This window comes from Miscanthus floridulus, chromosome 4 (assembly GCF_019320115.1).
Source record: "Miscanthus floridulus cultivar M001 chromosome 4, ASM1932011v1, whole genome shotgun sequence".
Lineage (NCBI taxonomy): Eukaryota > Viridiplantae > Streptophyta > Magnoliopsida > Poales > Poaceae > Miscanthus > Miscanthus floridulus.
Window position 1 is genome coordinate 100272225 of NC_089583.1, and position 22157 is coordinate 100294381.

At 43.4% G+C, this 22157-nt stretch overlaps 2 protein-coding genes across 3 annotated transcripts; both read left to right on the top strand.

Annotated features, from left to right (window-relative positions):
• The first annotated feature begins 1539 nt into the window (after positions 1-1539).
• LOC136550142 (serine/threonine-protein kinase/endoribonuclease IRE1-like) lies at positions 1540-7135 on the top strand. Its single transcript, XM_066541628.1, has 7 exons — positions 1540-2038; positions 2445-2640; positions 2726-4101; positions 4863-5035; positions 5162-5408; positions 5501-5795; positions 6714-7135. Exons 1-7 carry the CDS (start codon positions 1704-1706, stop codon positions 6858-6860), a joined length of 2769 nt encoding a protein of 922 aa, XP_066397725.1. The 5' UTR covers positions 1540-1703; the 3' UTR covers positions 6861-7135.
• A 782-nt stretch (positions 7136-7917) lies between these two features.
• On the top strand, positions 7918-10787 carry LOC136552319 (protein SET DOMAIN GROUP 40-like). 2 transcript variants are annotated; one of them, XM_066543858.1, is made up of 6 exons: positions 7918-8162; positions 8244-8397; positions 8879-9010; positions 9101-9241; positions 9515-9760; positions 9850-10787. In XM_066543858.1, the coding sequence occupies exons 1-6, from the start codon at positions 7999-8001 to the stop codon at positions 10483-10485; spliced, it is 1473 nt and encodes a 490-aa protein (XP_066399955.1). In that variant the 5' UTR covers positions 7918-7998; the 3' UTR covers positions 10486-10787. The 2 variants fall into 2 exon arrangements, with proteins under 2 accessions (XP_066399955.1, XP_066399956.1); XM_066543859.1 differs by lacking the exon at positions 9101-9241.
• The last annotated feature ends 11370 nt before the right edge of the window (positions 10788-22157 follow it).

Sequence of the window (22157 nt, forward strand, 5' to 3'; positions counted from 1 at the left end):
TCAACTTCTAAAAATCATTTATTTTTGCACCAGAGCGTTTTTTAAGATGGTTTTGCTGAGGATAAATTGAACCAAGTTAAAAGTTAAAGGAGATTAATCGGACTAGAAAATGTTTTCACAAAAAATACCTTAGAAATCATTTTTTTTTTAACTATCCAAATATATTTCTACAAGAAAGAATAATGCAATTAAAAATCATAAAACTAGATTTAATCTTAGAAATATTGTTTTTAGCATGGAAAACTATGAAACTAGCTTCAGATTTTTTTTCCTAAAATCATGCTCTATATTATGGTGCATGGCTTGAAATTAGCTTGAAATTGGACAATCACGATAGTTGAGGGAGGAAAACAGGAATAAGTTGGAAATGTGTATACAAGACGAAGTAATGGGAAGCACAAGAATTTTGTAGTAATAGGTGTTTGGATCAGCCTAAAAAAAATACAAGGAGCGAGAAACCTGCAGCTTAAGTGGATGTGTTTTCTCACGTGGGTTTCCTATGAAATCAAGTACAAAAGAAAGTTTTGTACGTTTTCTGATTCCTACAAACCAAAGAACGTTATAGTAATTCAATTCATATATGAATTCTCCATTTTCTTTGTTTTCCCTACAATCCAAAGAGGGTCTTGCAATTTTATTAAAGCATATCCAATGGTAAAATAATTCATCCTAACAATCTTAGTTTCATAACCTTTCTAATAACAAATTTAAAAATTGGGTTTTGCAGATATAGGATGAGCCATGAGCCTTGTGTTACCGTTTCATTAAGGTAGGATAAAAGAACACTGAACTGAGGAAAAGAAACACAGCCTAAGTACAAACACACACACTTGTAAATAAGAAACTAAAAGACAAACAAGACCAAACACCCATAGCCTAAGATGCTAGACTCAATTACAAGAGAGGAAAAACTCCAACCTTAAATGCAAGCACTAGAGGCTGCACTCATCCTCATCTTTAATGGCATGTAGCAACCCATGAACATTTGGTAAAGAACACTCAAATACACAAGAACTCCGATGCTTCCAAACATCCCTGGCCACTAAGCTTATAAAAAAATTCAGTCTCTTACACATATCCTTAGGCATACTCTCTTGATACTCTAAGTTCACCAACTAGAGAAACAAGAGGATGTGTTTTGAGCCACTGTAATAATCGGGTGTAGATGCTGAAAGGGATGAGAACTTAACCTCCTAATGGAGAATGCCCCATTGACATCTCTAGAGGCAGTTGGCGGCATCATTTGTACGTCATGAACAACTGTCAAAAATATTTAAATATGCCTATTTTATATTTTTATGTGCAAATTATTGGGATTTGTTAGTGAGGGGTTATTTTTTCTTTCTAATATTTTTTTTGAGAAGTTGCAAAACCAGATTTTTGGGTTATGTTTTTAGGTATATATGCTTGGACACGATTTTTAGTTACTTTTTTTTTTTGAAACTTGGCTGTCCGTTCCTACGAACCACCGTCCGACGCTGCCGCCATTCTTTCCCTCGTGCTCCCAAACCCATCGCTTTTGACTCTCAACAGCGAAGCGGAAAAACAGATCACACCCCGCTTCGAGAAGCCTCCTCCCGCGTCTCCCCCATCCCCTTCCTCGCCAAGCAATCAATCCTCTCCCGGAGTCCAAGCTCCGACCAGATCCGGACCCCCACCTCCCCTCCTCCGACCAAGCCCTAGCTAGGCATGCCCCGCAGCCGATGAGGTCGCTCCGCCGGGTCCTCATCCCGCTTGTCCTCCTCGCGGGACTCGCTTTCCGCGTGGACGATGGCGGCGCCGCGCTCCTCCCGCCCCCGCCCCCCGCGCTTCCCGCTCCTCGGCCCCGCCTCGCGCTCCCCGGAGGAGCCGCTCCGGAGGACGATGGGGCGGCGGCTTCGCGCTCCACGGAGATCGTCGCGGTGGGGGCGCTCTCCACCGAGATCGTCGCCCCAGCGGGGCCTAAGAAGCAGAGCCTCCGGGAGCTCCTTGTCCGGCCGCAGCCTGCGCGCCACGAGCCGGCTAACTTGGTTAGCGGCGAGGCGAAAGCCGAACCCAGGTGAGCCCCGTGGTCTCCCTTCCCCGTTCCCGTTGCGGTGGCGTCGTTTGTGCGCGGCTGCCGCTTCTTGGCCGAATTGGCGAGCTTTTGAACCAATAGACAGCGCGAAATGTAGCATGAGGTTTCTTGTAGCGAAGGGGCTTTCTTGGTTTATCTCAAAAGTGAAGCATTCTGGGCATGCTCTTGTTTCGTGCTGCTCTGGAGCACGGAAGGAGGAACCCTTGCTGATTAGGTTTCTTGGAGTGTGGCCACTGGTTTGGCATGATACTTCTTGTGCTACTGAGGGCTACTCACTCATGTTTAGTACATTCTTGGGGCATCTGGAAGTGGCATACCAGTTATGCACCTAGGTTTGTTGGCATGTCTGATTGACTCTGGAATGACTTTTGATTGTCTTTGTGAACAGCCCTGTGCTCCAGTTTTACGACAATGGCACAATTCAGCTTGTGGACCAGTTGTCACAGTCTCCTCTGTGGGAGATCACCACAGGGCCTCCGCTCTCAGATCATATTACTACCACTGACTCTGGTCTGAATTACCTCATTTATCCTTTGAATGGGAATGGGACTGAACTTTGGGAGGTTTGTAATGGGAACAACGTGGTATGATTTTCTCAGGCGCAGTGCTTCTCTGAAACCTTCCTTGCGCAGATATTTGTTTCTCATCCTTGTCTCTCTATTCCTGCAGAGGCTCCCATGGAAATTGGAGGAATTCGTTGCCAGAAGCCCATATATTTGGGATTCTGTTGTTACTGTTGGATCAAAAGTTTCAACCGTTTTTGTAGTTAATGCTGATACTGGTGAGATTATTTACAGGCACAGTATTCCAGCTGCGTTAAATGAATTGGAAGGACCAGGGATTGAAGGAGCACCATCCAAGCTAAATGCCCGTACTAGTGATGGCAGTGAGAAGATCATAGTGCTTGTGAGAACTGACTATTCTCTCAGTGCATCAGATCTTGGCAAGCATTTATTTAACTGGACAAGAACTTCTTTCACTGCAAACCAATATGCGAAATACAACCATCCTGACATGCTTGATCAGTCACCTTGCCTGCGAGGAGATATTCCATGCATTAGAACTGAGGGTTTGCCACTTGCTTTACCTGATTCAGATTCAGATTCAGCTAATGTAATTGTCTTGAAAGATGGTACCCCTTTTATTTCCATCCATGGTTCTGATGCTCTGGAACCAGTTCAAATCCCAAGGAAGCTACCAAACACTGCTGGGAAGTCAAATATCGTATTGGATGATTCTCAAAATCAAACTTATGATGGTGCTCAATCTCATGTAATCTCTGCTGATCCCGAAGCTACCAAAAACCCCACTAGGAACACTTATGGATGGTTATTCCCTTTGTTTCCCATATTTTTGGTCATTGGTTATCTGTTGAGCTTGATCTCTGCAAGCAAGTCATGCAGGCAATTTGTGATTCAGCTTATTAAGCCATTCACGCATAACAAGAAATCAGTGGATATTAGAGGCAGGTCAGAGGGGACTCCTAAAAGAAGAAAAACACGGAAGAAGGATGGACTTGTCAATAACCCTGAGACCTTGACAGCATCTGACAAGGACTGCAGTGAAACTGGTGGGTCAACTGAGGCACCAATGGAAAATTCTGCGCTAACAGATGCCCTTGGTGGTCGTCAGATTGGTAAACTATATGTCTCCAATAAAGAAATTGGTAGAGGGAGCAATGGCACAGTTGTTTTTGAAGGATCTTATGATGGTCGTCAAGTTGCTGTGAAACGTCTGCTGCGTTCCCACAATGACATAGCTGAAAAGGAGACTCAGAATCTTATTATATCTGATCGTGATCCTAATATTGTTAGACTCTATGGTTGTGACCATGACAGTGATTTTGTTTATATCTCCCTTGAGAGGTGCCACTGTAGCTTGGCTGATCTAATCCAGAAACACTCATATTTGTCTTCTGGAGAGTCTATTTCTAACAATGAGGTCAGTATCAACATCAAGTCAAAGATTTCAAATGTTAAGGGAATAGACGTGGAATTGTGGACGCAGGATGGGCTTCCTTCAGCACATCTCCTGAAGCTGATGAGGTACGTGAATGATCTCATATCTTTTCCACTGGTGATGCTGATTAGGTTTTATGTTTTGTCGTATGCTTATGTTTTCAGCACCATTCCCTTTTCCATTTACAATTTCTATATTTAGGTCTTAGGGCATGTTTGGTTCACGCCTATATGTGCCACAGATCATCACGCCAAAACTGTGGCGTCTCGCAGCGCTGTTTGGTTGCCGCCGTGGTTTAGGCACACCGCACTCACGCCATAGGCTCGTAGTTCATCGCCAACTCGCGCCGCAGGTGTGGTGGGCGCAGCCGTGGATTAGGCGAGGCGCAGTTCAGCGTGAAACTAGCATGCCCTTAGTTCCTCAGTCTCTATAGCTGGAACTTATCCTTGAATGAATTGTCTTGGCTTTTCCACAAGATTTTGTGGTTGGAGCCGTGTGCTCTGTGCTGATCTTATTGCGTAATCTAGTTAGTCAAGTTTTTTTTACCAATTGTAGTACAACTTGTTTTTTATGTTGGCTCTGAGACAGATGTTGTAAACCTGTAATTAGTTACTAGGTAGTAAGGAAGCATGGTTTTCAATAGAAAAACAAAAGGATCCCAATTAAAGGTGCCACATTTATCAACATGTGGACTTATCTGCATTTTGTGCATTCTTGCTTCTGCAACATTCTATTTGGAACATCCTTAACCCGTAATATTCTTATACTTATTGTTATGTTGGGTATACTCCAATGAGTACCTGTAATACTTATTGCTGCTCTGATTTTTGTGAATTTTCTTATGCAGGGATGTGGTTGCTGGCCTTGTGCATTTGCATAACTTGGGAATTGTTCATCGTGATTTGAAGCCTCAGAATGTCTTAATAAGCACAGAAGGACCTATTAGAGCAAAGCTTTCTGATATGGGTATCAGTAAGCACCTGCAAGATGACATGACTTCTGTTAGCCACCATGGTACAGGTAAAGAGGTTTACCCTGTCAGAGTTGAACTATTAGGAAATACATTCTGTATGTTGTTTGCCACACTGCTTAAGTGCTTAAGTGCATTTCTTAGCTAGCAGTTTAATCCTTGATGGTGTACTGCAGGAATTGGAAGCTCTGGCTGGCAAGCACCTGAACAGCTTCGTCATGGTCGTCAAACTCGTGCAATGGATCTTTTTAGTTTGGGCTGCCTTATTTTCTATTGTATCACTAAAGGCAAGCATCCGTTTGGTGAGTACTATGAACGTGATACTAACATTGTAAACAATCGCTTTGATCTCTTTGTGGTGGACCACATACCAGAAGCAGTGCATCTTATATCTCAATTGTTACAACCAAACCCTGAGATAAGGTAAGAACTAAGGTCCTGTGCAGCCTAGATTCCCTTATTTTCAGAGGGTGTCTTCTTGCTTCACTGAATTGACTCTTTTTTAACGTTAACAGACCAACAGGAGTATATGTCATGCATCATCCACTCTTCTGGAGCCCTGAATTTCGCCTTTCGTTTCTAAGGGATACCAGTGACAGAATTGAGAAAACCAGTGAAACTGACCTCATAAACGCACTGGAAAGCATAGCCCCAGTGGCGTTTGGTGGGAAATGGGGAGAGAAATTGGATGCTGCTTTGGTTACAGACATGGGTCGTTATAGAAAATATAACTTCGAGTCTATTCGTGATCTTCTGAGGTATATCAGAAATAAATCGGGCCATTACAGAGAACTTTCAGATGATCTCAAGGTTTGTTGGTGCTGCACTTTACTGTATTTGATTTTGTCATGCTGTATGAATGCAGTTAAATTGTCGATTAGTTGCTGAACTAATTGGCATAGGCTGTGTGCGTTACCTGATAGTTTTGACCAGATTTTCAGTCTGAACTGCATGCGAAAGAACATGCATGTTGTGAATGAATAGCAGAGAATTTTGAAGAATGAAGGATAAACTTTTAACTGAACAAACTATGATGAATTAGCTTGTTTTGGCATTTCACTTTTCATATATTTTGTGCATTTCTGATTTCTCCATGCCTTTCGTCCTGTTCTGTTCTGTGCCGAGAAATGCTTTGCTTTGCTTAAGCCAATGTATGAAATTGCAGTTCAAGTTTCAGTTGTGAAGTATCAAATCCAGATTTAGTTGGCAGTGGTATTAGAGTTTGCAGGAGGAAACCCTAGTTCTGTTATGCCTAATTATGTTTTAATGACACTTTAAATTCATCATACATGGGAGCTAAATGATGGCTTTTACATGCAGCCGAATCTGATAAATTACATATTTTTTCCCTTGGTATTTTAAACCTTTGATACATGCCATGACACTTAGATCTGAGTAATTAGCCTACCTCAGGTGACAAGATGTTTGACTACCACCATATTGATTATAGAAGGGTATTGCTTGAGGGATCTGTAGGAATTAGGATAGTTCATCTTTTTTTAATCTTCCCTAGCATTTTTTGATTTTTTTTGTAAATTTCCTAGCCTACCTCAGGTGGCAAGATGTTTGACTACCACCATATTAATTATGTTTTAATGACACAATTTATGCTTTATATTGCAATTTTGTTCTGTTCATCAGTCAAGTCAACCTTTGTTTTGACTCCTCAAAAGAAGTCAACCTTTGTTTTGTTCTCATAAGCTCACAATTGATGGATACAAATTCCAGGGCATACTTGGGTCATTGCCAGAGGGATTTGATCGCTATTTTGCTAGCCGATTTCCGAAGTTGCTAATTGAGGTGTACAAGGTCTTGTGGGTGCACTGCAAGGAAGAGGAAGCTTTCAGTAAATATTTCAACGGAAGCTCGTTATAGCTGGAGAGGATTGCCTTTTCTTACTGTACATACTAACCCTGATGTAGAAGTTGTATGTACACGTGATATGTATACCATATTACTTGTATTATAGAATAAAAAGAGCTCAATCTGTACATTATGTAGTATAGAACTGTGTTTCCTATAAATCCAAGCTTTACTGTTGAATGGTGACTATTGGTAACAAAATTTGCTGGATGGAAGCCATTGCTATGGTAGGACCATGTTATATATACACAGCTTATAATGCTCTAATGCTGGAAACTTTTACTGTTGATGGTGATCATCATCTTAGCGGCTTGGACATTGTGCATTGTGTAATCTTTGTAATCGTTGTGTGTTTGATGGTGAAGCTCCTAACCTAGCTAGAGCACTATTGCTTGCTAGTAAGGAGCTTCTTTTTGGGGGGGTTTGTTGGGGGCAAGAGGCATAAATTTTTACCCCAGGGGCTGTTTGTCTATTGGTTGGTAGTGGTTGACTGGTTGTCTCTTAACTCTTCCCTGCACTTCTGTAGCAGCTGGTTGAGCTGTGGGCCTGTGGCTGCTTGTTTTGCACAGTACTTGCTTGCTGAGAGATGTGTCTGGAGCAGGCAGCAACAACAGCGCTGAAAAGCACAGCCGAGGGCGCGACTGTCTGTTTAGGATCTTTGTGTTTTGTGTGCGAAAGTTTTTTTTATGGGTTCTTGCCCTATTTTTTCGTAATATAATGATACACAACTTTCGTGTGTGTTCAAGAAAAAAAATGCTGAGAACTTTTTAATTGGAGGCAAAAATTTGCCTAGCAAGTCACGAGATCCTGTTTTAACTTCTAACAAGATTTGGTGGACCGTCTTCACGGTGATTCTATGATTACGAAGTTTTAAGTAAATCTTTTGGTCTCCGTGCATCTATGACCGGAAAAGAAACTTCGATTAGTTTGTGGTGATTCCCCTGTTTCTAAAATCAAATATTAGCAATATAAATGGTTGCCAGAATCAGAATAGGAGGGATACATTAGAAATGGTTGTACAAAAGTGGGCATCTCTTGCCGCTACTTCCCGTAATAGTGAAGACGTAAATCACAGCTTGAGGAGCCAGGGTGTGGGTGTCAAGTTGTCAACCCAAGGGCCAAGGGCCAAGGGCCCAGGCGGCCGCCGCCGATGGAGGCGCTCCTCAAGTGGGCGGCCGAGCTGGGCGTCTCCGACTCGCCGTCGCCGTCGCCCCCGCCCCTATCCTCCTCCCCCTCTGGAACCACCTCCTCCTCTTCGCCGTCCTCCTGCCTCGGCCGCTCCCTCGTCGTCGCCGACTTCCCCGACGCCGGCGGGTAAAACCCCGCCCCCCATCCGCTCGCGGTCCTTGGTCTCCCAGCGCTCGCCTCACCGCATTTACCTTGCTTCGACCGCAGGAGGGGCCTCGCGGCGGCGCGCGACCTGCGGCGCGGCGAGCTGGTGTTACGCGCGCCCCGCGCCGCGCTGCTCACAAGCGACCGCATCACGGCAGACGACCCCAGGATCGCCGCCTGCGTCAACGCCCACAGGCCCCGCCTCTCCTCCGTGCAGGTTGGAATGGAAGATGCTCGTATCAAGCTGCCCTTGACGTTACCAGGAATTGTTGGGATAAGTGGTTATTAGGATTGAGCAGCGAATTGTAACTATAGGGTAAATGGGTGATAGTATTTGCTCCACCATGCATTTGGGGTAAGTTTGGATACAAATTGTGGCTGTGCTACCAAGTTTGTTGCTTCGGACGCAGTTGGTATGCTCAGCTTAAACTTATAGCGACCCTTTTTCTTATGTAACCAAACAAAATGCATATTAAAATATTCTGGTTTTATCACTAGCGAATTGCAAAATTATCCTGACTGGTATAAGATTCACTAGCAAATTGCAAAACTATCGTGACTGGTATAAAATACTGGTGTTTCTGTTTTTTCTTTCAAAGTGCCAGTATCAATCACTCTTCGTTTAACACTTTTAACTTGATACGTTTTCTTGAGCATCCCTTTAAATGCTTACTGGCCTCCTCTTTGTAATTCTACAGATACTCATAGTGTGCTTATTGGCTGAAGTGGGGAAAGGGAGGAATTCTGTTCGGTACCCTTATCTGTCTCAGCTACCCAGCTACTACACTATCTTGGCTACCTTCAACGATTTTGAAGTCGAAACTCTCCAAGTATAACTCGGTAGATCTGACAACAAATTTCTCATTATTCATTGTTTGCTGTACACTCCAAAAGCACCCAATGATTTTTGTTGTTCTCAGGTTGATGATGCTATTTGGGTTGCACAAAAGGCTAAAAGTGCCATAATATCAGACTGGGAAAATGCGACACCACTAATGAAAGAATTGAAATTTAAACCTAAGCTTTTGATGTTTAAATCCTGGCTCTGGGCATTTGCAACGGTATAGTTGTTTTTATTCTCGGTTTGTGTCAAATACTTTTTTATTTTCATATGGTAGCTTTGTCTATTAGTTTAGTTACCATGTGAAAGCCATACTGACTCAGGATTTTATATAGGTTGTTTAGCCCCAAATCTTTTTAGTTAGTGTGTGTGTGTGTGTGTATATATATATATATATATATATATATATATATATATATATATATATATATATATATATATATATATATTCTACATGTTTGTTTTCTAAAGTCTTGATTTTTCCTATGTTAAGGTATCTTCTCGCACATTACATATTGCATGGGATGAAGCTGGCTGCTTATGCCCTGTGGGTGATTTGTTCAATTATGCTGTTCCTGATGATGATACTTTATTGGAGGAAGAGGATACAGCTGAACTTACGAATTGCCAGCAGAAGAATGAGTTGAACAATTCATCTGAGAGATTAACAGATGGTGGATATGAAGATTCTAATGCATACTGTTTGTATGCAAGAAAACAATATAAAAAGGGAGAGCAGGTCTGTTCTTAGTTCTGCAAATATAACATTATTTTCTTTCTTTCTTTTGACATCTCATTTTTTTTATACACTCATGTCATTTTCTTCAGGTCCTCCTTGGTTATGGAACATACACAAACCTGGAACTTCTTGAACACTATGGCTTTCTTTTGGGCGAGAACCCTAACGAGGAAACTTTCATTGAGTTAGATTTGGATATTTGCTCAGTTGGAACTTGGCCAAAAGATTCGATGTATATTCATCGAAACGGACACCCCTCATTTGCATTGTTATGTGCATTAAGGCTATGGTCAACTCCCGCAAACCGTAGAAAGGCTGTCAGTCATCAGATTTACTCTGGATCAATTCTTTCGACTGAAAACGAGATGGGGATTCTGAAATGGTTAATCAGAAAATGTGAAGGAACTTTGCAACAATTGCCTACGACAGTAGAATTTGATGAAAGTCTGCTTGTCTTTTTACGCACAATACAGAACAGTAGCAACTGCAGAACAGATGTGAAGCGGTCAGGTTTTGAGCAGGAGTTTGCAGTGTTCCTCCGGGTCCATCAAGTGGAGCTGGATTGTTCTGGTAACAACCAACTCCCTGCTCGACTTCTCAGATCTCTGGAAAGGTGGGAACTAGCTGTCCAGTGGAGATGTAACTACAAGAAGATTCTGAAGAAATGTGTTTCGTACTGTGAAAGTTTAGTTCTCGAGCTTCCCTTGCAACTAAACCAGCAATAATAATCGAGGACTCAATCCATGTACTCCATTTTATAATAGAGTCTCTGTCTTCATGAACTGACAGATTGCCTTTAACACCTTGCCATAGGTTAGGATGATCTTGGATCAGTAATTGTACTGCCAAATCGACAACTTGTTGGCATTTAGTCGGTTAAAGTGTGTGTGATGATCAAAGCTCGCAGTTGCCGATGTGCTCAGAATAGGCCGTTACATTGTCTCCATTTTTTCTATGTTTTCAGGGGGAGTATAACAACATGGGAGACCAAATATATAGAAAAAATATTAATATTTATGGTACATAATTATTATCATTAAATAGATCGTTGAATCTATTGTTATGGAGGACATGTATGGTTGGATTTCAATGGATGAAAATGTTGCTTATATTTTCTATAAATCTAGTCAAATTTAAGAAAGTTTGACAGACACGCAAATCATAACGACAAATAAAAAGGGATAGATGGAGTATGGCAGGAAGTAATTCTTTGAGAAAAAGAACAGTGAAGATGCTTGTGAATCTATGAAGTGTGGTTGTGAGGGAAAAGAAAAAAAAGGCTGGGCATACTAACTACTAGTTTGATTGAAGGGAAAGGCGAAAAGGCTACACATATTTTTGTTTGGTTTTGATTAGCTCGGCTCGTTATGGCTCGTTATACAAACGAGCCAGAAGACTAGCTCGGCTCAGTTCGTTAGCGAGCTCGAGCTAGCTCATTTGGCTCGCGAGCCAAAGCACAAAAAAACAGTACATAGAAATTATAACCGCAAGTTAGCAACAAACATATCACATGCATATTTAAAAAGGAATAAACAAAATATATATGAATTTTGGACACGTTGTAACACCCTAAAAATTGCTCTTTTTGAAATAGGGTTAAAAAGATTTAATTTTGGATTTTTGTGCTCATTAAAACATAGGAAATAAAATTTTTCATGAAATTAAAATTTATTATAAGGTTTAGAAACATATTTGTGCATACATGCTGCTGCATATTTATTTTGTGGTGATTGGGTTTGATCAAAATTTCAAAAGAATTTGAATCTGATTTGAATTTGGTTTTGAAAATTTGTTTAAAAATAAAAGAAAAAGAAAATTTCCCTCCTTCCTTCCTCGCCCAAAGGCCTCCTCTCTCTCCCTCAGCCCGACCTGCTCCTCTTCCTCATTTCCCCGCGGGCCCAGCTCCTTCCCCGTGCGTCGAAGCCTAGCTTCGCACCGGCCCAGCGCAGCGTCGGCCGCGTCCGCCCATTCTCTTCCCCGCGGCCCGCTTCCTCTCCTCCCTTTCTTCCTCTTGGGCCGGCCCAGCAGCCACGCCGCCGCGTCCCCGCTCTCTCTCACTGATGACATGGGCCCAGCCGTCAGTTGTACTCCCCTTCTCCTACCTCTGGTCGGAGTCAAACGGGACTCTGCAGCCGCCGCCCGAACTCCGCTCCGCCCACGCCTCGCCGTTGTTGTGCCTCCCAGGCATCCCGCCCCCCTTAAATAGGAGCGCCGTGTCGCCTGCATTGCCCCCGCATAACCCTAAACCGAGCCGCTAAGCCATCCTGTGCCCTAGCGCCGCTGCCCAAATATCGCCGAAGAAGAAGCCGCCGTCGCCGCGTTGCTTAGCTGGTCCTCCGTCATGGTAAGAGCATCCCCGAGCTTCGCGTAGAGTTCTCGAACCCGCATAGCCCTTTATCTCCCTCTTTCTCGCTCTGTTTTGGCCTACACTGTGTCGCCGTCGCTCCGCCGCCGCCATTGCTCACAGCCAACCACCTCTGCTTGATCTTAGCCGCCGTAGATTGCAGAGCCGAGTTCGCCGTGGTCCTATCTAGCTCCTAGTGCTAACCCCGAGCCAATCCGAGGTCGGTATCCTCTTTCCCCAATTTCTCCGACGAGAAATCTGTCTTCGCCGGCGAAATCACCGCCGCGCCATCCCTGTTCTGGCCGGTCGATCCCCTCTCTCTCTCTTTCCCTTCTAATCTTAGCCGTCCGTTTCAGATCCAATGGTCTAGATCTACCGGTACCCCTTCGCCTTGCCTTTTTGTCAAAAAACTCCTCGGATTTTTAATATAGAACCCGTCGTCCCTACAATTTTGCTAAAGACCCCATGTCTTTTTATGAAATAGTACCCGCGTCCTTGGGCAGATTTAAAATTGGATTCGAAAATCAGGTTTCATCTATTTACAAAAATGCCACTATCTTCGGTAGGCCATAAAATCTCCGTTTTAACTCTGATTTGACCGTTCAAGTTACGTTAGATTCGTAATTGTGTAATATACATATTTATACTACTATTAAATATATTTTCAACTTTTGAAATTTGAGGTTAGATTTAATCTATTATTTTATTAAAGGAAATCTTGTTTAATTCATAACTTTTTTCGTTATAGCTCTTATTAGAGTGTTTTTTCGTGTCTGTGTGTTCGTAGCAACGTGCAGAACATCTTTAAAACCTTTTTACTTGATGTTTCATATGTTTGGTGTACTATTCTAATTTAGTTCTATTGTTTGCTTTGTGTGTGATTGCATGTATGCTTGTGTGGTGTTTTATGATCATGTCCAGTCGGTGAGCTTTGCGTTGGTGATATAAAAGAAGTTGGTGATCCAGAAAAAGTCCTTTGGAGGTTACAATTTAGTAGAAGAAGGATATGAGTTTAAGGCTAGTACAACATGTGATCTCCCTTGCTGTCCTATTCACTTTAATGATTTAATCATATGCATGTGTCTACCTTGGCAACCGTAGTAAGTTTCCTAGCTATTTAATATCCTGGATTTCTTGTTACCTATGGGGTATTGCATTGGGTAGTATGATGCTAGTGCTCAACTACAACCATGATCTTGTAACTTGACTAATGGAATATGCAATAAACATTAAAAGATGTTTTTTACCAACATGAAACAAGGGGGCTAGAGCATTGTGCTATTTTTATAATGCTCTAGATTCCTCTCCCTAAGGACTTATCTGTAAGCGAACATCCGGGACTTACAGTACATCTGTGAGGGCTACATGGCTCTGGCTTTAGCTCAGTATAAGAACTTTTTCTAGCTTGTTAGTGGTTACCTTTATTGGCGTAAGAATGGCTTGATGAATCGGGTATAGTGCGGCCTCTGTCCCCTTGTGTATAGGTTGCGCGTCATTGTGCCATCGGGAAGGGGGGGCCTACATCTGTTTGCCGAGTGAATCTAATGGTCCTAACTTATTAGACGAACCTTTGAAAGGCTTCATAGTGAACCCTGTTGACCTTCCTTGGAAGTGGGTCAAGAAATTAGCTACCTCTGGCGAAATGATAAATCACGACTCACAGTGAAAGTGTACAACCTCTGCAGAGTGTAAAACAGTTATAACAGCCGTGCTCACGGTCACGAGTGGCCTTGAACCCTTACGGAATAGATGATGAACACTGATGTTACTGATGATGAAGATGCTTCCTGATGATTATTGTTTATGCTATTCATTATTCATATTTACCTGATCATATGTTTATGTGGGCTTTGTGAATAAACTTGTTGCCAACCAATTGCTAAAAGATGACCCATTAAAAGATAATCGCAGTTAAACCAATGTCAGACTTTTGAGCCTCATGAACCCCATGTTATATTTGTTGAGTACGACATGTACTTACGCTTGCTTTACTTTTTAAATCTTTGAAAAAATCCCGGATGGGTACTAGATGGCTAGAGTTTGGAGGAATTGGGCTTGTGATCAAGTAGTCAGTTGTCCCTATGGAATTAGAGTCTTCACCCGAAGATCGGAGTTATCTTTCCGTTGTTTGCTATATAAGGTTATGTCCTTTATACTAAGTACGTTATATATTGAGCATTGTCTTTTAATATTATCCTTATTTGTAGCTATATGTGAAATTTGACTTTCTGGGCTCATATATGGTGCGTATCTGGTTTTGGGGCTGTTCGCTGGTCTTAAGAAACCAGCCGGCTGGTTTCCCCTCACATGGCACTATTCATCCATTCAGCCAAACAGTGTTTCTCTCTCACACAGCCAGCCAGTTTCAGTCAAGATTCTGCCAGCCGAACGGGGCCTTTGTTCTAAAAACCGGATGCTACACTCGTTTCGCGTGAACATGATGCCGTGGGGTAGACTGGTGAGGTGACGGGTAGGGCCATGGGGTCTATTTGTCTAGGGTTGTAGTGTTTAATCACGTTGGGCCATAGGTAGATGGATATATGGACTGTTTAAAGTTGTGTTGGATTGAGCCGAGAGATATATGGGCCGATTGCCGTTGTTGTCACGTGAATTAACTTGTCTCGTTTTGGCTTGCGAGCTGACTCGTTAATTAACTGAGCTAGCTCGAGATGACTCATTAATTAAAAATTCGAACAAGCCGAGCTCGAGTCGAGCCACTAACGAACTACTCAAAGCGAGTTACAAGTTTTTCGTGGTGTGACTTGAAAAAGGAGAAAAGATACGGTATTGAAAGCAGTGCATGCCTGCTATTGCCCGTGGCTACAGTAGCAGCTTCTGAAATTACCCCCTAATTTCAGATTCACCCTCCGTCGCTGATACTTAACTCGGTATAATTCGTTATGGTAACTAATCAAGGCACTTGGAGTGAATTTGGCATTCCTGTTTTCTTTATTCCTAAACCACAAGCCACACTGTCACAGCCTAGCAGTACGTAGTAGCCTCCCTAACATGTTCGTTGTTTGTGTTTGCCCACCGTGGATATAATCCACGCACACTTACCATCATTTTGGCTTTACGCTTGATCCAAGCAACTAAAGTAGTCTGGCTGACTGGGCATTTCTTTTATTATTACTAGTTTACAGGTGTAAATTTTAGTGCACAAGTATGAGATGGTTTTTTTTTTTTTTTTGTCCCTTGAAAAACGAGTTGTTTGGACAAAAGAGAAACCGCAATGTACATAGGTTTTGGCCCAGTGGTATTTGAGCTGGTTGAGATGGACTTTGGGGCTTTTCATGTGGCACTTTTGGGCTGAATGCTGATGGAGTTTTGCGCTCTGGGCTGTTACCGCTTTGGTCTTCTCGATAGGCCGTATGAAGCTGACGTCATGGGCTGATATGAGTGAAAGTGAGAAAATTGAAGTATTGGTGAGGGATGACCGGATGACGGACCCATAGGAGTGAAGGACAGCTTATAGGTATATATGGCCAACCGGCCGCACGGCACGACGGCCCACAGTGCTCGTGCCGGCCCTGGCCTGCCACGCCGTCGTCGCGCCAAGCCGCTGCGCTTCCCGTGACGTTGCCGTCTGCCCGTCAGCCCGTGTCGTCGCCGCGCGTCCGCGACGCCGGCGCACCACATAGCCGCACGCTCGGGACGCCGCCACGCCACGCCGCAGACGTCGTGCCGGCGTCGTCACGCAGTAGGCCACTGCTGCAGATCTCGTTGACCTGGGGAGCAAAGAGGGGGCACCGAGCAAGGCAGGTGGTGGTGGGGTGGCGGTGGCCGGGGTAGAGGAAGGTGAGGGCGGAGGGGGCAGCACCGCTCGGGTGCGAGGTCGCGAGGAGGAGAAGATGCTGTGGGGGAAAACAAGGAGGAGCGGTGGCCTGGGGATGTGCGAGCTGCGGCCTGAGGAAATGGAATGAGACAGAGGAAGAACTTCTCAAAAAAATGAGATCCTCTCAAAAAAGAAAATAAGAGTGAAAGTGAGAAAGGTGGAGGTGAGGAGTGAGAAAGATGAGGTAAGAGACCTGTGGAATTGAAGTTGAAGAGCGGACGTATTGACGTACTTAGTGCGTGTTTAGTTAGGGGAAAGTCGGAATTTGGTTACTATAGCACTTTCGTTTTTATTTGACAATTAGTGTTTAATTATGGACTAATTAGACTCAAAATATTTGTCTCGCGATTTCCAACCAAATTGTGCAATTAGTTTTTTTTCGTCTACATTTAATGCTCCATACATGTATCGCAAGATTCGATGTGATGAGTACTATAACATTTTTTAGGAAGTTTTTTTTTGAACTAAACACGGGCTTATGAGTGAGGTAAAGGTGGGGTTGAGAGCCGAAGGAAGAGGACCGCGTAGGAGTGATGGGCAGGCCCATTGGGGATTGAGGTACTTAAGCAACACAGCACGGAGCCAGTCTTCCTTTGGCATTGACGTACTTAAGCAACAGAGCACTGGCCACTATCTTCTTCGAGTATAATAACTCGTGCGTGTACGACTGTTTCTTGTGTGGGAAAGGCTGCTCGTTGACTCTGCGTGTTCACATTCGCACCGTACCACCCTGCTCGTTGACTGATGACTGCAACGTACACGTACGCGTACAGTAATGCTCCTAAGCCAGTCAGTCATCGTCGTCATGTCCTTGCTTACTTTTACTTGGACCGTGTTTAGTTCACCCGAATCGGCGCCGCCGAAAATACAGTAGCATTTTGTTTTTATTTGGTAATAATTGTCCAATCGTTGACTAATTAGGCTCAAAACATTTGTCTCGCAAAGTACAACCAAGCTGTGCAATTAGTTTTTGATTTCGTCAACATTTAGTACTCCATACATGTACCGCGAGTTTGATGTGACGGAAAATCTTTTTTTTGCATAGTGCCAAAGTTTGGATTTTGGAGTGAACTCAACATGGCCTTGGAGCCCGCCAAAGGTTGTTCCACTTCCCGGCTTCCCGCGAAGGATCGTCCGCCTTCACCTGTTGCCCGTCTATAAGGGCGTGTTTGGGACTGCTCCGCTCCACGTTTTTCAGCTCTGCTCCACGTTTTTTAGCCAAACGGTTTTAGCTCCACGCACTCTGCTCCAGGAAAAAGGGTGGAGTTGTGAGAGCACCTAAAGAGGTACTCCACGAACTCCAGTTTTTTGTGGAGCTGCTCCACGGTGGAGTTTGTGGAGCAGAGTTTGTGGAGCAGTCCCAAACACCCCTTAAATGCCGCGCGCCCACGTGGTGCAGTTGCTCCATCACAATGCACAAGGCAGCTGCCGGTTGCACCTGCACAGCATCGATCCATATCGGCATCCGGCGCGGCGGCCATCGCGTCCGTTCAGCCTCTACTCTACTCATCCTCTACTCCAAGGCCATGGTGCTGGCCGCCAAAGCAGACGGTAATACCATGTCCTTAATTCTCGACCCGTACGTGGATCGGGTTTACCAGCCATGCGTGTGGCCAGTGCTAGCCATGCATTTTAAAATCTGAAAGCATGCAAAGTGAGGATGTGAATAGGGATGGCAGCGGGACCTGTGGTGGGGTCGGTCTTGTGCCTGATAGATAGGGGTGCAAATATAAAATTCTAATGGTGAATCTACATGGATCGTGTATCCGTAACGAGACAGGCAGGCTGCATGGATTTGGTACCACCCAAAGTACCACAGATTGTGCGAGTGAATGTGTGAACTATGATACTTTTCTGGAGTCCTTATGTTTTTTTGGGTGAATTGTGATGTACTTGAGTCCTTGTTCTCTACTAGTATTTGTGTGTACTTTGACAATATTATGAACATTGAGCTACAATTACTCAACTCATGTCATTTATTACTGTTCATAAGTTCATGTTTTCATGTATGAGCACTGTTGTATGAACTATGAACCCTTAGTTATTTGCTAGTTTTGTTATTGCCTAGTGTTTAGATGGAAAAATGGATGCAAAATCATAATAACATGTTATATGCCTCCCGGGATTTTGGGTATGTTGGAACCTCCAACATCACAACACATTGTTACTTTACGAAAAACGCCATAACTTTTAGTTCCGGACTTCGATTTCGATGATCGTGGACTTTCTAGAAAGCTTATTCAGAGTGCTATCCAACCCAAACAAGAGCAAGCTCCAAGAAAAACAAGTGCAAGCGTTGTGCTATGTGTTCCTCTCATGTTAGCACTCGGGTTTTGGACTTTCGGTTAGTTTGAGCACTTGAGACTTGTCAAACTATTCATGTTGCATCCCTCTTAATAACAATACGACATACCTACACTCAAGATCAAAAGGATATGTCTATTTCCACCACTTGAGTCTTCATATGTCATTTATTCTCAATATATCTTTATAAATATTGCAAAAATCTTTGTCTCATTCTTAGGGGAGATAAGTCTTTTTCATTGCTCTAACAGTCCTCTAATAGCTCTCTTTTTTTATGGCCGCTAATATCTCTCTCATCTCCCCTCAAATAAAGGGGAGTTACATCCCCCACTAGGATAGGAGCCTAGGACCCATCCCAAATGTCACTCACTAGATGACCTTCTTCTACATCGTTGTTCTTCTTCCACATTGCCGTAGGTTGGCCTTCACGGTGCGCCTACGCCAGCTCGTCCACGGCAAGCCGCTCATCGGCCTCCATAGTGCCGACATGTCTTGTGGGAAGGAGGAGAAAGACAGAGCCCACGACCATCACTAGCAGGATGTCCGTCGAGGTCTAGATCCCTGGTAACCCTTAGATGGGGAGCTGTCGCCCTTGGCCAAGCCGAGTCGTAGGTACCTAGGCCACTCATCGATGTCCCAATCCTTGAGCTAGGGAAGGAGGTGGCGACGATGATTGAGCCGTGTAAGAAGTTGAAGGCTTGAGGGTGCGCGGATGGGATGAAAGGCATAAGAGAAGATAGAAGAGTGATATAGGGATCGACATGTGCGCTCCATTTGTCAGATGGATATTGGGAGAGTTGTATTAGTATATTGGCCCTATTCGCTTGTCATATAATATGTACTTTTCAGCTTGTTTTTTTTAGCTGGAACAATATTTTTCTCTCACAACAAATCAGTCAGAACAATGTTTCGGCTTGTTTTTTTCAGCGAAGCGAACGGGGCCATTGTTGCATCAACTCTCCCAATAGTTACAAAACCAGTAATAGGACTACCCTAACACGACAATACCTGCTTATTGAGGGTAAAATTTTGGTGGGTTGCTGGAGATACTCTAAGTTAGTCCCATATAATTCGCATTGTATGACTATTCTACAAAATAGTAGAAAATGAGTACATTAACAACTATTCGAACAAGTTCCAAGTAAAAGAAAACAAACAACTCAGACACTTAAGTAGCATTTGGTTGGGAGTCAAGGTGGAGTGGGATGGTCCTGTCTTTGTTTTATGGGATGGGACGGGACGGGACGACACCATTTGCTGTTTGGTTGACAAAGGACGAGATCGACCCATTTTGTGTTTGGTTGAAGGGATAAATAGAAATGGGGTGAATGGTGGATTAACGCCGTTAGCCACTGTAGATATGAATCACATGCCAAATTATATATCTATCGATAGACCTAATCATAAGGAGTTCAACACAACTGAGTTTGCTATTTTATAATGTTTCTACTAATTACTATGCATTTTAGTAAATTTAGCCTATTTTCTGCATAAAGAAAAAGATAACAGAAAATAGAAAACATTTTTCACCAGGGACCCTAGGGTTCTAAGGATTTGCATCACTATTCATATGAGTCACATGATTTGCATCTGGAACCCTAGAAAACTTCCCTAATCTATTTTCACCTTTCTTCTTCCACCTAAGGACCAGACCTGAAATAGAGAGGCCAGGCCCGTTCGCCGCCTTCCCTAGGCCCGTCTACCGCCCAGGCACGTCCACCGGCCGCCCCAGGCGTGTTCGCTGCGGCGCAGACTGCCCCACGCGTGTGCCCTATGCCCGCTCTACGCACGTCTACCGCCTGCCACAGGTGCCGCCACCGGAAGCTCCAGGCGCTGCCGCCGGCCGCTCCCCTGCGCCTCTCACGGCTCCTCTCCGCGCTAGCTGCCGGCGCTGACGGCATGAATTGGGGATGACCCCGTCCCCTTGATTTGGAGGGACAGGAGTCATGTGGATATTCTATGAATATTCCTAGCGGGACGTCCTAGCCCCATGCGACTCTAGACCAAACAAGTTGATGAAGAGGTCCATCTCATCCTATCCCACCAAATCCCAGCAACTAAACACTGCCTTAGAGCATAGAAAGCCAAAGAGAACCACATAGAAGACATTAACTGAGAATGTCCAACCAAAGAAATAACGTGTCACGTTGTGACCTACAATGTTATACACTAGTCATGATGTCTTTTTTTTCTATGGTTTTGTTTGAAAGCAAGATGTGTTTGTTAAAGCGGATACTGCTCAACCGAACAATTGTACTTATTAGATTTGAAGGAGCTCTCAAAGGCTCTTTGTCGACACATAATTTTCGTTCCGTGCTGAGGACACACGCAGCAAGCCGAAAGGGTTTGCTCGATGGAGCTATAGATCCGCCTAGCTTCAGTGCAGGGATGGTCGATCCTGCGCACTCCTCCCGAGACATGCCAGTCAATTTAACCCTATAATTGACAAGAAGAGAAAGTTCATCAGTAATTAAGGGCGGAACTTGCCGGTGTTGCCAGACAGTCCCGAATATGCGGCTCTAAGAGTCGATATGAGATGGGATCGACTAAACAGCCGATTCCAACATATTCATGAGAATAAATCGGTTAAAGCTCATTGGGTTGTATAAGAAGAATCGGTTATCATTCAAGATAAATATCGTTATTTGAGCAGATATTAATCAATGGCAATAAGATGTCAACAATGATTGGGTTATGCTGAGCCAATGATTACAAGCAATCGAACTCCTTTTATATAAAGAAATAATTCAACATCATTTAACCGTTTAATAAAGATAAATCTAATGAACATGTTAGATCTTATCTATCACTATGACCAGTGGGGCATGAGGCAAAATCATGCAGGCCATAGAAATAACAATAGACTCGATGACCCTAACTCATTACTAATATCAGTGGGGCATGAGGCAGAATCATGCAGGCTGTAATACAATAATAAGATCATGGGGCTAACATATCTTTCAACCTATCTTTACTTCAACGGTCTCGTGATGCGAACTATTCGTGAAAGCACTCGATATCGGCTAAAACAGTCGATTCAGGCATAGCGCATAGTTAAAGTCATGCCTTATCAGGAATAGATCTATCAAATAACGATCTCCACTCCACGGTGCTAACAGTGGGGTGTGAGGCAGAATCACACATGCTGTGATAACGGACCATGGAACGGTTCTCGCTAGCCAATAAATCTACTCAAGACACAACATGCTTTAACCACACGCTATGCACGATCAAGATTAAAGTAAAACAACCAATAAAACGTAACTCATCATTTAAGGTATAGATTAGATCAGTTTTAGATTAACAAACGATAGACTAAACAAGATATAAGGCCCATCTAGATCAATCTCAATCGGGCAGAGTGATATTACTGTAATTAGATAAATAATAAAAGCAATAAGCAATATCGGTAACTTAATAAATCTACAAAAGACTGCCACTCTAAGGTAGAGCTGATAACTTGACCTTGATCTAGTTCATGCAATAGGGGTCGACTGGATCGATGCAGCCATACTTGAACTAGGCAAGAATCGATAACTAAATTATACCAGAGTCATAGTAGAGGTCGACCAGATCGATGCAGCCGTACGAACAGAGGTATAAGCCATGACGGTACTTACAACAAGCAGTGGAGGTCGACCGGATCGATACAGCCGTACTTGCTAAAGAACTCACCGAGATCTACTCTACTCCTACTCCTAAGGGGTGACCAAAGCCGAAAAAGTAAATAACTTGTGTATTGGATTGATTGTTGTCCTTTATAGTAGTCGGGGTTTGGTATTTATACCCGGGCCCTATGCATGACTCCTGTCTAAGCACGACTTATTACAATTTTTGACCCTAGAGAAAACATTCCTAATTTAAGATTACTTAGACTCTAATCTTTTCCTTTTTATAGAGTCCAACATGTTTCG

Coding starts and splice junctions, on each gene's coding strand:
- LOC136550142 (XM_066541628.1), top strand. CDS start 1,704: ATGAGGTCGCTCCGCCGGGTCCTCATCCCGCTTGTCCTCCTCGCGGGA. Junction 2,641..2,725: donor TTTGTAATGGGAACAACGTG/GTATGATTTTCT, acceptor CTATTCCTGCAG/AGGCTCCCATGGAAATTGGA. Junction 5,036..5,161: donor TGTTAGCCACCATGGTACAG/GTAAAGAGGTTT, acceptor GGTGTACTGCAG/GAATTGGAAGCTCTGGCTGG.
- LOC136552319 (XM_066543858.1), top strand. CDS start 7,999: ATGGAGGCGCTCCTCAAGTGGGCGGCCGAGCTGGGCGTCTCCGACTCG. Junction 8,163..8,243: donor GACTTCCCCGACGCCGGCGG/GTAAAACCCCGC, acceptor CTTCGACCGCAG/GAGGGGCCTCGCGGCGGCGC. Junction 9,761..9,849: donor AATATAAAAAGGGAGAGCAG/GTCTGTTCTTAG, acceptor CATTTTCTTCAG/GTCCTCCTTGGTTATGGAAC.